General features: G+C 46.4%; 2 protein-coding genes across 3 annotated transcripts in view; both read left to right on the forward strand.

Moving 5' to 3' along the window:
• The first annotated feature begins 6,131 nt into the window (after positions 1–6,131).
• Positions 6,132–15,412, forward strand: part of LOC137674718 (aconitate hydratase, mitochondrial-like) — a 58,799-nt gene continuing 49,518 nt past the window's right edge. For both annotated transcript variants that reach the window (XM_068420358.1, XM_068420348.1), the window contains exons 1-2: positions 6,132–6,232; positions 7,115–7,225. In XM_068420358.1, the coding sequence (XP_068276459.1) occupies positions 6,212–6,232; positions 7,115–7,225 (132 nt within the window). In that variant the 5' untranslated portion in view covers positions 6,132–6,211. The remainder of the gene's footprint in view (positions 6,233–7,114; positions 7,226–15,412) is intronic.
• On the forward strand, positions 7,557–10,789 carry LOC137660658 (aconitate hydratase, mitochondrial-like). Its single transcript, XM_068395623.1, has 4 exons — positions 7,557–7,898; positions 9,064–9,258; positions 10,425–10,557; positions 10,698–10,789. The coding sequence occupies exons 1-4, from the start codon at positions 7,881–7,883 to the stop codon at positions 10,787–10,789; spliced, it is 438 nt and encodes a 145-aa protein (XP_068251724.1). The 5' UTR covers positions 7,557–7,880.

Consider the following 15,412-nt stretch of genomic DNA (forward strand, 5'->3'; position numbering starts at 1 on the left):
TATCAAAGTATCAGTACACCTGATTAAATTACATACAAGAAAAGATCCAAGAGCCTTTGGATCCTCCTCTTTGCCCACCCAAGCACAGTCCCAACAGTAGCAGCAACAGTAGCAAATCAGATAAAAAGCGAACTACACTGCAGGCTGTGTGGTAAATGTGTTACCACATTTCTGCATGTTCAGCTATCTGCACATTCATCAGTGTTAACTCATTTCCAGCCATTTTCCTCAACTACAAAGGAATAACAACATGTATATACTGTCTTCTCTGGTAATAGTAATCATCTACATTGTTTCCAGAGATTCTTGGGAAAGCCGTATTTTAGACGTTAGCATCATCCTTAGCTGAAACTGCTAACTGTTACCCTCACTAAGCAGCAGACACGGAATGGGGAAGGAGAGGATGTTCCAGGTGCTGAGGTTATCCACCAAGAGCTCTGAAGGGGACCTGAGGTTAGATCATGTCATGCTAAGGCATAAATGTGCTGACTTTGTGTGCTGACCTCAAGGAAGTCAAAAGAGTCCATTAAAAATAAATGAATAAAAATTGTTTTGTGTATTTGTTTCCCAGGTGGAAAAGGGAGTGCTAGAACCCCTGCTCCAGGGATGTGGCAAAGACAAACAAGTTGGCTTTGCAGAATAATTGGCGTGCCCCTGGCCAAGCTGCGTATGGATGTCCCTCCCTCCAGAAGGCACATCAGCCAAGAGGGGAGTCTTTAAATATAGAAAGAGGCAATTAGATGTTGTTTTCATTCAGCTATCAGCACCCTGCTGTTTTATTATTCCTGGCTGTCACAAGAGCTTTACCACTAAGCTGTGGTGCTGAAAAGACTGCTCCATGGAGGATTTCCAAAACATGCTCAATGTTCCTTTGACTGGCCCTGCTAAAATCAGCTTTAGTCAAAAATAAGGGCTGGATGCCCTCACATATTCCACCACCTTCACACTGTTGATGTCGTAACACGAAATATTACCTTGTGGGGCCTTGCCTAAGCACACTGAAAATCTAAGCACTACCTCTGTCCTTGGCTATGGTATATTTCCCGAAATTAATTGTGTAGCCCACACACGCAAAGTCTTCGGGAGGAACTCCTGCAGAGTGAAATGGTGAACACTTCCATTAATGGGTGTGTAATATCAGAGAGGGCAACTAGATGTCACCCGCAGCAATAGAGTTTCTTCATACTAGAGTTGTTTTCATTTCCTCTGGGTAAGAGAGCATTACACAGAGCAGCTTATAATATCATTATAAATTACCATTAAGAAAACAGGTTAATCTCCTATGCATTTGTCAGTAATAAATTCTGAAAGGATCTGTCTTTACAGAAGAATAAAGACAAGATAACACACTTTGCTTGTATCAGGCGAGTAGTTGATAAGTCCTTGTATTTAAACACAGTTAGAACATTGACTCTTTGCTACCATTAAAATATTTCTTTAAAATTATCCCTTCTCTGTAGCACATGAACAGTTTGTAATGCTTATCTTTCAAGGACAAAACCCAGTGCATGGTAACAGTGTGTAAGCTCATTGGAACAGTTTATGAACAACCAAGCAAGCAAAAGAAACAAAGGTAAATACACCATCTAGTAACAAAAACCGAGACGCTTTCTTTTAGTGAGCAAAACAAAACATAGTTCCAGGTAATTACAATCTGGAACTACAGGCCCCTCTCCGCCACAGATCTCAAAGCAAAGCAAATTGACAACAGCTATTACAAAAACAATAACAGAAAAATGCCAGGGATGAAGAGATGTTTCAACAGCTGGAATTTTGTAGAAAATCTGAGCACATCTAAAGGCCATTTTAAACATACGGAGCTGAAACACCACAGCACGCTAGCACTTAACAACCTGTAATATAAACTAGCTGCAGTCAGAAGAGGTGCAATGTGGAATGGGGAGAGTAGGTTTACCTGGCATATATTTTTTATTCTCCTAATCAGAGAATGAAACATAAGGGAAAAAAACATTCCTAAGAGTCTCCTAAGAGGCACTCATTTCCAATAAACAACCAGCAAATCATAGAAAGCAGATTAACCAGAGCGGTGACGGTGAGTGTGAATGCAATACTGCAGCACAAGAATAGGCAGCATTTTGCTTTTCTGTGGTAACAGACTCAGTGCATAGCACTTACCATTTATATCGTGGTGATTTGCAAAAATACTAGTCACAATTAAGGATACTTTGTCCTGCTTATATTAATTCAAATGATGAAACAAGTATCCATTCACATTTCCTAACAAGATGAAGCGAGAGGGAAGCAGGAACTGAGCATTATGATTCCAGTTTGCAGATCTCAGAACAGATGAAGTGCTTAACGCTTGCAGTGGGACCCAGCTCTTATGGTCCTGCTCTTTAGCAAGTCTCTTAGTAGGGGTGGCAAGTGAACATTCTTCACTGCCCCAAATAGTCTAAGGTAACAAACTGGGCATGTTAGGACTGCAAAGTACCGAAAGAGAAAATAAGTCAAAAGCCAGCAAAAAACACAGCTCAGCTCAAAATCTGTGCAAGATTTTTGCATGGTGCCTAATGAGAGAGACTCTCACCCTGAGGTTTTACAACCAGCTTAAACAGAACTATCTGGCGACTGCTGAAACACTATCCTCCCCTTCCTCTCTGCAGACTTCACCACCAGCAACTGTTCAGGCAATTGTTAAAGGAGTGTGCAGCAGTGTGGGAGGGAGGACTTACCCCCTCTCTGTGGTGACACACGGCTAGACTGGCTTACGTCAACCTTGAAACTGTACCCTTAATTTCTGCTAGGCAATATGAAAAATAGCAATAATATTGAAGTAAGCACATAATATTTTCTGATGAGTGTTTAGTTTTCCTGTAAAAAGAAAATCCTGATTGTTTTCCTTTTCCCTTTTATGGGACATAATTTTTGCAGCCTGGGTACAAACTTCCTGTGAAATTATGGTTCTGGACTTATTGTTTCTTATGATTTCTTAACATCTTGCTGTCTTTGGAATTCTCAAATCATCAAAGGGAGTATTCCTGACACTAGACAAAGCCTACTGAGAAGGAAATGAAACTATAGATGCACAGAGTCAGCAGGTAGAGTCTGCACATACATATTGCCTGGATCCAGACTGAGCCCAGGAGTTTGGTCTTGGTTCTGATGCCCTGTGAAGTCTGGCTCACCTCACAACTGCTTTATCATGTTGAATACGCAGTCTTGAGCACGTTTTCCTAAGAACTCCTCTGTTCTGACAAGCTCCTCCAGCCACAGATCTGACATTATTCCACTATTCCAACCCCTCAAACATTCCCATTAATAGTAAAGCTACAGCTCAAATTTGTAAGCTAAACTCTAAAGCACAATTGGGGAACAACATGAACTCAGAAGCCACTAGGAGACATACAAAATATTTGGCTTCCAGTTGGCTTCATTGATAACTGAGTGGTCAACACATCTTCAAATCAGTACTCCAAAAAACGGTACACAGCCAAGTCAGCAAGACATGCTGATCAGAGATCAAAGTCCTGGAAATCAAATGTAACTTTAGTAGTCTGCCCTTCCTTCTTATTAGAGAACACTAGTTTGTTATGTCTCATTCAGACCAGTGCCACTCATTAAAAAGTAAAGGACAACTAAACCATTGCCTGAACATAGGTGTCATGCTATATGAGGGTCTCCTCAGGTGTCTGAGTCATCTATTCACAAACAGGGCATGGGACCTGTAGAAGGTTTGCACCTTTCAGGAGCAGCAGCTTGTGGCCTGGAGAGTTGGCATTAAATGGCTTAAGACTGAAGACTAAATCCCACTCCTGACGCTTGTCCAATTTCTTACTGTCTTCATCCATTGCCTAGTCATCCAAAGGAATATTTTAGAATTGTAGTGGGGGATCCTGACAAGACCATAATACACCTCAAGAAGGCATGTTTTCCCATATAAAACAGCCTCTTAATATCAGACTTGAACAGATGACCCTGTTTGGCACAGGAGTCTTTTCTGCATTTCCTCCATTTACAAAACTCAGGTTTCTGTTTGTTCTAGAACTGTGGTGGCTGCACACTATTGTACAATCAAATATTTGGTTTGAAAAAGTGACATGAACAACAAAGAAAAAACACACATTTCCCTGATTCCTTGCATTCCCTATTTCCAGAGCCTCTAAATCAGGGATTCTTTCCCTTTCATCATTCTGCCTCTGACAGAACAATCACTGAATTAATTTCATCCCTAAATCCCTTTACTCAGCTTCTACACCAGTAATTCTGAAAGTAAAATAATCAGTTTTACTGCCTCTAGTTAAGGAACAATCTGTGTCTTGAGGGTGATCTCTGGAAAAACAAGTAGCCACATTTTTTCTAGATTTACATAAACTCAGTGGCAGAAAACTTTTCCTTTCCGCCATCCCATGTTGGTCACAGGCGTGGGATACAGCTACCCTACTCCTGTATTTATGGCCCTCTCCTCCCAGGAGACGTTTCTAGAGTTTGCTTCTCTGTGTCTGCAGGATATATTTCTTTAAAAATCTTTTAATGTCTTTCATGAGTGAGGGAAGAACAAGGGGATGACCCATAAGCCTGAGCAATTCACAGAAAACGAGGCTTTGCAACAGCATGGTGTATCCCCAAGAAGTAAGCTAGTTCGCCATCTGTACGGCCTGAACACTGTGCTTCAATACGAAAAGCAATACACACTGCATCAATTTTTTTTTTCTTTCTTTCTTGGCAGTCTGGCAAATACCACTGTCTCTCAGCAGCACTTACCAGTCAGATCTTAACTGCTCTCTGAAGTTCTTTTGGCTCATTTCCCTCCACAGACTGAAACAAGACAATTCAGAGACTATGTTCACTCTTTTCTTGCTGCCACGCCTGCTGATGTTTATTAAGCATTTTCTCCAAATGGGATATCAGAACATGCCCAGTTTGTTGTCCAGAAGTCAACAATATCTCCAATGGGAACTCATTTATGAAATACATTGCATCTCTACAAAACTCCTTTTCTGTCACCAACGAACATGAGGAGAAAAAAATTGTTGAACGGTGGAAAAAATGTGCCTTTCAGCTTTGGCACTGCGAACATTTTTCATTTTACAGTCAAAACACAGACAGATTTATTGATTAAAGTCTGATCTCTATTGGTCATCTGACAGCTTCAGAAGCCATCAGGCACAACTCAGTGTGGCTGTTTTCCAGGCTCTTCTTTCCCATTGATAACTTCCAGAGAAACATATGTTAATATCACAGAGCAGGTGCTCATTACAAACTGGGAAGCCAATTTTAACTACTCAAATTGTATTCTTAAGTAAATATATATTTAAGTTTTAAATACTTAAGAATTAGTAGGGGGTACCCATATTTGGGTCTTCTAAGGTTTTACAACCTCTGTTTTCCTAGTGGCTGCCAAAAGAATGTATTTCTAAATCAATAAAAATTTGAACAATTCACATTTCCTGTCAATGAATGAAAAAACTCTATTTTTTTCTAGATATTTGGATACCTTGCAAGGTAGAAGGGGCAAAGGACTGAGACAGACATGCAGAGAAATAGAGGGAATAAGCAATATTTGAAATGAAGCAACTGTCAAAAATAAATAAGTTCATGTTGGTGTGTTGCAGAAACAATAATTCAAAGAGGAAGCATCTAAGTGTACAACAAGAATATTTCCCTGGTGAATTTACAGGTGCTGCTACTGTTGAGTTTCTTCAATTTCTGTCACACACTCTTTCGACACTCAGGTATTAACAAAATCTTGAAGGAGAGAGAAGCTAAGTGATGGATAGCAGCAGCAAAGGTTGGTTTGAAATTTGCTCAATGTGTGAACATGTCTGTTCCTGGTAAGAACTGTTCCTTCCCATAATTTCAATGAAAGAATCTTAAATCAAGGCAAAAATAACCAGGAAGGAGGCGGGAGGAGAAAAAGGTTTATTCTGTCTGCTGAAAACTTCCATGTGCTGGCAAGTCACTCCATGAGTCACCAGAACCTCAAGCCAGGCTGTCGCACAAGATGACAGGAATGGCAATACTGCCAATCGCACTTTTCAGTGCGGAAGAGTTCAACTTGGAAATTTCACAAAGGTTTGGAAAGACAGTGGTTGGTCAGAATATACACCTTCTGGAACCAGATAATTCTGGATATTATGAAGTTTTTATTAGCTTGTTCCAGACTTTCTACTAGTAACAAAGTTATTCTCTGCCTCCAGGCACAAATCCTGCGAGATGTTGGAGGGCTGGTTCTTGCCAACGCTTGTGGGCCATGCATTGGCCAGTGGGACAGGTAAAGTGGAAGATGGACCTCATTCTGGCTTTATCTCTTTGTGCTCTGTGAAGCCAAATGTGATTGTAAATATAATACACTGGGAATGAGAACTAAATGCTTAAAAATCCATTGGCCATAGCTGAGATGCACTGGAGGAGAAGAAATGAAAGACTGCAGATGGATATTGAGCCTTTCGATGAATGAAGCTGCAGAATGGCCACAAGTATGGCCACACCTGGAGGCTTCTTACAGTAGGCAAAAAATGGGGAGAGAGATTTGTTATGTGTGAGAGGGCAGACTGGAATTTATATGGTCCTTTTAAAACAGGAAAAGTGAACTAGTCCAACTTCAATTATTGGAGTGGCAGAGAGGAAACTTCCCCATAGAAGGGGTGGGACACATATTCTCATGTGGCCTTGCCACTGCTAACAGTGGGATGTCCAAAGGCAATGTACTTAGCTGATCATTGTTTAGCCAGTTCAGCAGTGCACAACACAGGCTATGAAAACTGCTCCCAGAGTCAGTGTCCGACTTGGTTTTGCACTGTCCTTGGTTTTGAGTCTGTGCTTAAGGGAAGAAAACATGTCCAGGCACCGATTCATGTTTCACAGAATCACAGAACGGTTGGGATTGGGAGGGGCCTCTAGAGATCATCTAGTCCAACCCCCTGCCAAAGCAGGTTCCCCAAGAGCACATTGCATAGGGTTGTGTCCAGGTGGGTTTTGAATATCTCCAGAGAAGGAGACTCCACAACCTCCCTGGGCAGCCTGTGCCAGTGCTCTGTCGCCCTTTGCAAGAGACAGTGATTGCTACCAAAGCCAAGCTGGAGGATTTTAGCAGCGAGACATCTAGAAGCAATATTCCCTTTCGATTTGATGAGCATGTTTGTTTCTTTCACAGGAAGGACATCAAGAAAGGAGAGAAAAACACATAGTGACATCCTACAACCGGAATTTCACGGGTCGCAATGACGCCAATCCAGAGACTCATGCATTTGTGACCTCTCCGGAGGTAAGAAACAGCCAGAGGAGGGGCATGGAATAGTTGAGGGTGTGCTGGGAGCTAATTCCTCTGCCTGCAGAAGAGACCCAGTGTAGCTTGGTTTGTATCTTGGCTGCTGGCTTTGAGACTGTTAGGTGCAGGACTTTCAAATGAAGAGATGGGCGTTAGAATATGCCTTTAAATTTGTCTTTTCTATTTTCTTTCAGATTGTTACAGCCCTGTCCATTGCCGGCACTCTAAAATTTAACCCTGAGGCCGATTTCCTGACAGGAGCAGATGGAAAGAAGTTTAAGCTAGAAGCACCTGATGCAGACGAGCTGCCCAAGCTGGTAACCCCCTGGTCTGGAGACAGAGGGAGGGAAAGCCTGTCACTAGTAGTGTTTTATGTGTAGTAAGGGAACTTTCATGCACTGACCTCTTCCTTAGTGTGAAAGCTGCATCGGGTGCAGTTGCCTGTATTGGCTTGTTCTCTTTGTGTGCTGTTGGGGATGGCTGAGGCTGATGATTTTCCTTTCTTCTCTGGAAGGAGTTTGACCCAGGCCAGGACACCTATCAGTATCCTCCCAAGGATGGCAGTGGGCAGCATGTGGATGTGAGCCCCAGCAGCCAGCGCCTCCAGCTGCTTGAGCCCTTCGATAAGTGGGACGGCAAGGATCTAGAAGACATGCTGATCCTCATCAAGGTCAGGAGTGAAGTGGGGGAAGACCAGCTATGACAGGACTGCTCAAACAGGGCTTTGCACATCAGTTGCTAGAAGCTTCAGATGTGCCTCTGAGCTATCTGTGATTCCCTCCCTTACCACCACGTTGTTATGGAAAGGGAAGCAAGAACCTTCCTTCCTTCCAGGTGTTTCCTTCTGATACTTCTTTCTGTTATAACTAAGAGACTTTTCTCCTTTGGGCTAGTGGTTAGCTAATACCATGAAAAATAAAGCTTGTTCTACCATGTAATTCGATCCTACCCATACCATGCAGTCTGCGGAATTTGTCCCGGTTACAACCTGCAGCGAAAAGGTGGGTGGGTTCTTTAATTAGTGTCTCTAATACCTGACTGTTCTGAGATGCCTTTTGTCTGAACTGAGGTCGTTAGGAACTTCTCATCCATCAGTATGTGTGTTCTCTTCCCATTTTATAGAAAGAGAAATTACTTGACAAGAGTTAAATGTTGCATTTCAGTCTCTTAATGAAGACATGGGTTTCTCCTCACTGCCTGTGGTGAGTTAACGGGATGAAAACTTGAGTTAATACAGTGATGGCTTCTGAAATGCAATGCCTTAGGAACTGACCTTCAGGAACATTGCTGATTCTCAGTGGCAGAGAGTTGCAGGTGCTCCCAAGGGCCATACTGAGCTGTGCTTGTGTTTGACACAGACAATTCCTTTGCAAGCACTTTGGGACGTAGCAGTTGGAAGGCCATTATCTCTGGCTGGGAATTCTTTTCTTACAAGCTGAGGAGGCTTATGTGCAGATTGCAAACTTAGAGGAAACTGCTTGGCATCTTGCTGAACTCCCCCCAGCAGGGAGGCTGAGCTGTAGCAGGAAGGACTTAATTGCTTTTTGTACCTGAAGAACTTGCTACTGAGGGAAGTGAGGACATGGCAGGAGGTGTCATGGCTAAGCTCGTTTTTGTAATTTGCCCTTTGGAACAGGGGTGTTCTTCCTACCAAACACATGCAGGGTGACCATTGTGTTCTGCCTTAGAGCGCTTTGATTTCTGTAACAGATGGAATTCTCTTGGGTTTGTGCCCCTAAAAAGAGCTGTGAGGATCCTTCAGGAATAAAAAGTGTTGAGGAAGGATCAAATTACTGATCCATCCTGAGACGTTCTTCTCTTCTACTACCCTTTAGGTGAAAGGGAAGTGCACCACTGACCACATTTCTGCAGCTGGACCCCGGCTCAAATTCCGTGGCCATCTGGACAACATCTCCAACAACCTGCTCATCGGTGCCGCCATCAACGTTGAAAACGGCAAAGCCAACTCTGTGAGAAATGCATTAACCCAGGAGTTTGGGCCAGTTCCCGACACAGCCCGTTACTACAAGGTGAGGCTTTCCCCTGACACAGCTATTTTAAGAGGATGTTTACACTTTGGGCAGTCTGTGCCAAGACTGAGGATCTCGCCCTCCTGCTCTCAAGTGACAGCAGCTGTGAAGTCACTCAGTGTTGAGGCTTTTTCTTAGGACTTAATCTGATGATGGCAGTTCCTGGAGGAGATTGTCTCCCTGACTGCTACGGGGAAAAGGGAGGAGGGCCTTGTGACCCAGAGGGGACCAGACATGACAGAAGAAAGGGGAATTAGGCATTGCACACCTTACAAGACATGGGTGTCATCAGACTGCAACTAAATCTCTCCTCCTGGAGTGTTTCACCTGTGACTCGTGTAATGTTTAAATAAATTGTAGTCTTGTCCCCTTCATTCTTTAAACCTTGGCTTAGAACGTCAAGAAATGTCCTTTCACCCTCTGGACAGCCTGGCGGGGGTCTTAGATTGCTTCTTCCAGTAGACAGAAGTTAGTTTTCCATATCGCTTCCAGAAGTAGAGCAGGGATCATGGCTGAGAGGCTGAGGGAGCTGGGTCTCTTTAGCTTAGAGAAGAGGAGACTGAGGGGTGACCTCATTAATGTTTATAAATATGTAAAGGGCAAGTGTCAAGAGGATGGAGCCAGGCTCTTCTCAGTGACATCCCTTGACAGGACAAGGGGCAACGGGTGCAAGCTGGAGCACAGGAGGTTCCACTTAAATTTGAGGAAAAACTTCTTTACTGTAAGGGTGACTGAACACTGGAACAGGCTGCCCAGAGAGGTTGTGGAGTCTCCTTCTCTGGAGACATTCAAAACCCGCCTGGACGCGTTCCTGTGTGATATGGTCTAGGCAATCCTGCCCCGGCAGGGGGATTGGACTAGATGATCTTTCGAGGTCCCTTCCAATCCCTAACATTCTGTGATTCTGTGTGATTCTGTGGTGTGAATGCTGCTCTGGCACAGGACCATGGAAGGAAAGGTGGCAGCAGAGATTTGCTCTGGGTCCTGAGGACAATCCTCCTCAGCCCTTGTTAGCGAAGGATGGCAGTGCCTAACTGCTGTGAAGCTCTTAGTTCCTTTATTCCTGTCCTTCCATAGCACTAAAATTAACGGGTGTGGGTGGGTATTTATTGTTAATTCCTCAGTTTAGTGACTGCAGAAATGTAAATGTGTTTCTTTTGCCACAGAAAATGGGTGTCAAATGGGCAGTTATTGGGGATGAAAACTACGGTGAGGGCTCAAGCCGGGAGCACGCAGCATTGGAGCCACGTCACTTGGGGGGCAGGGTCATCATCACCAAGAGCTTTGCCAGGATCCATGGTGAGTCGCCCTTCCCCTGGGATGTGTGTAACCAGGATGGTTTTGGTTGGGGTGGAAGCCGTGTTCACCTTGCCCCAGGGCTCAACACCTACAGGCACAAACCCTATCTGCTTGACAGCTCATGTGGACCCTCTTGTCAGGAATCGCGTTAAGTACTGACTCCACCACCCCTCAGGCTCACCTGACTCCATCACCCCTCAGGCTTGGGGACTTCCCCATTGCCCTGAGCTGAGGAGTCCGACATCCCACAGAGTTACTGTCCCCTTCCCTGCCACCCCCTCCAGCCCTTCCTGCCCCACTGGGGTGTGAGGCATCTTTGGGACTACGCCTGCACACGCCGGGAAACCCAGAGAATATTTCATTTGGTTTCTGACTCATCCACGGCACCTTGAGATGCAGAGGCCCTGTGGGTATGTGTGAAAGGGGGTCACCTCCGCTCCCAAATGAGCAGGCACGAAGGACATGGGAAAAGGTTTCTAGAGCAGCTGAAGTTTCAGGGAGGGACCAGGCGACTCCTGTTCCCCTCATCCACCTCTGCTTGCTTCCCCTGCGAGGAGGTCTGCCTGTTCCTGAGCCCTGACAGCTGCCAGTCCCACTTGGGTGCCCATCCACTCCTTAGCTGTTTCCTAACAACTGCCCCCTCTCAGCCCTGCAAAGCTTCACCCCAAGATCCAGGCAGCAGAGGTCACACTACAGTCCCACCCCAAGGCAGAAGCCACCATTTCCCTCCTGCCCTCCGAGATAACTTCCAGCCACAGCTGCAAACCCCTCCAAAACATCTCTCCCATCTGCCCCCGAAGCTTCAGTGGCTTCACTCTGCCATGAAGCAACTGGAGCACACGCATCTGCCTTCTGCTCTATGGGCCACCTCGCACCAGGGCAGCTTGGCTCCTGGACCACCAGGCTCAGCATCTCCTGCCTCCATGCCCAGGCTCAGAATCTCCTGCCCCCATGCCCAGGCTCAGCTTCTCCTTCCCCCATGCCTCAGTAGCTCAGAGAGGCTCAGGAAGCTCCCAAGCAAGACACCCAAAACCCAGGGCAGCCACCGAGCTGCTTCTCCGCTCCCATCCCACGAGTGCAAGCTGGAACACAGAGGGTTCCACATAAATATGAGGAAAAACTTCTTTACGGTGAGGGTGACTGAACGCTGGCACAGGCTGCCCAGAGAGGTTGTGGAGTCTCCTTCTCTGGAGACATTCAAAACCCGCCTAGACACGTTCCTGTGTGACATGATCTAGGTAATCCTGCTCCAGCAGAGGGATTGGACTAGATGATCTTTCGAGGTCCCTTCCAATCCCTGACATTCTGTGATTCTGTGATCTGTGCCCCCCATCCAACCACCCTGCTTGCGCTGGCAAGCAGCCTGGCCGCTCTTGGGCAGCAAAAAGTGATGTGGTCCCCGAGCGTCACTGCAGGATCCGGCACCTTCCCAGGAGGTGTCAGGGCCGGACCAGCAGGATGATTTGGGAGAAGTGGCCCTCGGTTCTCTGCCATATCATGGAGCCACCACTATGAAAATGGCTTCACCATGGCGTGCCTCCTCCATGCGCGGCATGGAGGTTTCCCCACCAGGTTAGGGACAACGGAGGGTATTTAACCTGAATAACGATGCTTGGAGCAAACTGTTAGTATGCTGAGTGGGTTGGTTGGCACCAGGAGAAAGATCCTCCTCCGGCCGGTCCACAAGGGGCTGGAAAAATGGAAGCTTCTCAGAAGCAAAAGAAAAACAAAATAGGAAGGGGTGTGCAAGAGAGGGAGCCTGCAGGGACACAGTGGCGTGGGTAGACAAAGTGGCAGCCAAGTGGGGGTTTGCCCCAGGTTCTCCTGTGGGAGCAGCCCAGGCCGGGGTGCCCTGGAAGGCCCCCTGCTTTGGGGGACGAGCAGTGGTGGGGAGCAGGAGCATGTTGGGCATCGCTGGGGTAGAGGAGGCAGACAGCCTGCTCCTGAGGCCCAAGGGCAGCAGTGGAGGGTGCCCTCCCAGGGCTGCCGTTTACCCCCACTAGCTGAGCTTGCCCCACGTGGGAGAACAAGCTGGGCACGACCGCCCACAGGCACTTTGGGGGGCTCCAGCTGGCCCATGGGGACGTGGGGGAGAGTCCTGGCACAGGGCGGCAGCTCAGCGGGACGAGCACGGGGACAGGGCACACCAAGGCTGTGGGATCCCCATCCTCGGGGGTTTGAACCCCCCCAGGACACAGCCCTGAGCAGCCTGCTCTAACTGAGGCATTGCACCTAACTTCTGCTTGGAGCAGGGCCTGGAGCAGAGACCCCTCATCCATCCTGCGGCCCTGCCGGGGCTGGCTCCCATGGCCAGCAGTGCTCTGCCCCGCTCCAATGCCTGTCTTGAGCACCCCGAATTTGTGAGGCGGCCTTGGGGCACGCTGGCTGAATGCCCGGCTTTGCCATTGCCGGTGAAGCTGAGGCTGAGTTGGAGCTCTGGCACCACGGGGGGGCTCCGGGGCGGTATCCTGCCTCCCATCGCATTTAAATCCCGCAGCAAACAAAGGGACTGAGGAAATTAAACTGGCGGCAAAAGCAGGCTGAGAGAAGAGGGCAGATGGGAACGTGCCCTCGCTGGTGTCTCCTCCCCTCCCAGCCCAGCTGGAGAGCAGGGAAAGCCTCTCCCATCCTCCTGTCCTTCTCCTTCCCTCCCTCTGCTCCACCCCACCATCCTCTCCCCAGCCCTTTCTCCACACTGCAGCCCCAGGAGGCCATGAGGAGGGGGCACCTGGGGGACACGAGCCTTTTTCCCCCTCTCCTCCATCGCCAATGGTCATGCTAACCTCCGCCGGGGCCGAGAGCATCTCTTCCCAACCCAGGTCTCTCCTGGCCTGGCAGACGCCACCCACAACACCGTGTCCACCCCACACACGTATACGGTGCAGGGACGAAATCTGGGTCACTTGAGGAGGCGAGCAGAGGCTGCAGCAGCCCGGCTCTGCCACGGGGGCCGGCAAGCCTTTCCAGTCTAACCCCCCTGACACCACTGTGGGACCTCCACCTTGCTCCTCCCCGTCTTCTACTTGCACAAGTGGTGCAGAATATCAGGAAGGTGTTGGCAATTACTTGGGATTTACATACACCCTGGAGGCCACAATCTAGTGGGCCAATTTGAAGTGGCCTCAGGCTCTTCCATTAGCCCTGTTACGGATACGGGTCCAACCAAAAGGTGAAACATCAATCAGTCCTTAGGAACTGTTGTATGGAAAACCTTAGGAATCTCCTGAACCGAATGTAGACATGCATTTAAAAGGGAAACAGGATGGGTATAACTATCTGCTTTCTTTAGGAAAAACTCTAACTGTGCTTAGGAGTGGGATTGTGTGGAACAGACCTCTGTCTTTAGAAAATCCTGTTCATGATTTTCAGCCGGGAGATTATGTTTATAGAAAGACCTGGACCTCTGAACCTCTTCAGGAACGTTGGAAAGGACCCTTCCAGGTGTTGCTGACCACATTCACTGCCATAAAGATCGCTGAATCGAACGCATGGATACATTACACCAGAGTAAAGAAAGCTCCGCCAGTTTGGAGAGTTGCTAACAGGGATGCTGAAACGTCAAAATTGACTCTGAGACATGTCTGACTTTAGAGATCAGTCTGTAATACTTGCGGAACTAATATTGATTCAGGAAGTTTTGTTAGTGGGAGCCGGGTTAGAGACAAAAATTGAACAACATGGGATAACCAAAGAATATGGGAACACAGATCCTCCAATAAAAACACATCAGTTAATGTATCTCCCAAGGAAAACTCCTGAAGAAAATTTAACGTTAGCATTAATCAAGGAGTTTGCCAACTTGCAAAATGTGTCACCAATTACAGCTTGTTTACCAATACCAAGGGCAGTGGGTGAACCAATTCCATGGGGAATTTTAACTATGAATTTAACTAACTTAGAATACAAAAATGGGACAATGCAAAAGATTTAATTGTGGAAAAGATACAATTCAGAGTCCAGGATTAGCACTGTATTAATCTTGCTACTAATCTTTATGACTATTTTTTGATTTATTATCGCCTAAAGAAACAAATAAACACCCAAACTGCCTTCGATCGAATGATTATTCAGGCAGTAACCAGACCACAAGATGAAAGTTACGAAAATGTTTAAGGCTCCCACTGACAACATTCAACAAATCATATTAATAGATAAACTTTAGAAATAGATGTGAAAGTCTTGAAGTGATTTTCAAAACTTTCAAAGGGGGGAAATGTTACAAATATTTGAAATTAAATGGAATTCAGTTGAATCACAAAATGACAGGTTTAGTAGGTTAGGTATAATGGGGAAGGGATGCTGTATTCTATTTCTTTTTTTCTTCTCTTTTACTTGCTATTTGATTTGCCTGTAAACTGCCGTGGGGATGGAGAAATTCTTCAAATTCTTTCTCTTATCAACCTAAAGCTACATTAACTCCCTAAGCATATCCTTAGAATAGTACAGAACATTACGGTTGTGCCAAACCCAGCGAGAACTGGTACGGAGGTTTGACCAAGAGCCAAGGGACTACTACACCTGCCAAGGAGGAGAGGTGAAAAGTGCACAGCGAGGAAGACATACAGCCTTCATCCCTGAGACCCCGGCCCATGACCACCAGAAGAAACTGCGCCTGCGCAACCAGGAGGAGTTAAAGGCGGAGGCCATGGAAATGATTTCTCGGAACTCATGATACTAAAGACCGCCTTTTCGGGGGAAAGTTATGAATATGTATAGGAATCCTTGAAATCATAATGCATACGTAACATTTTACTACATAAATTCAAGATGAATTATCAAGGGGGTGCGCACGGGTTTGGAGGGTTACCCCCGCGCTGCCCAGCGCTGCAATAAAGATGTGCCTGCTGCTTAACGC

The sequence above is a fragment of the Nyctibius grandis genome, chromosome 2 (assembly GCF_013368605.1).
Source record: "Nyctibius grandis isolate bNycGra1 chromosome 2, bNycGra1.pri, whole genome shotgun sequence".
Taxonomy (NCBI): domain Eukaryota; kingdom Metazoa; phylum Chordata; class Aves; order Nyctibiiformes; family Nyctibiidae; genus Nyctibius; species Nyctibius grandis.

Bases quoted from the DNA above. Each gene is read 5' to 3' on its own strand.
- LOC137660658 (XM_068395623.1), top strand. The intron at 9,259-10,424 runs GTGAGGCTTTCC...CTTTTGCCACAG, and splicing joins ACACAGCCCGTTACTACAAG to AAAATGGGTGTCAAATGGGC. The intron at 10,558-10,697 runs GTGAGTCGCCCT...CCCTCTTGTCAG, and splicing joins GAGCTTTGCCAGGATCCATG to GAATCGCGTTAAGTACTGAC.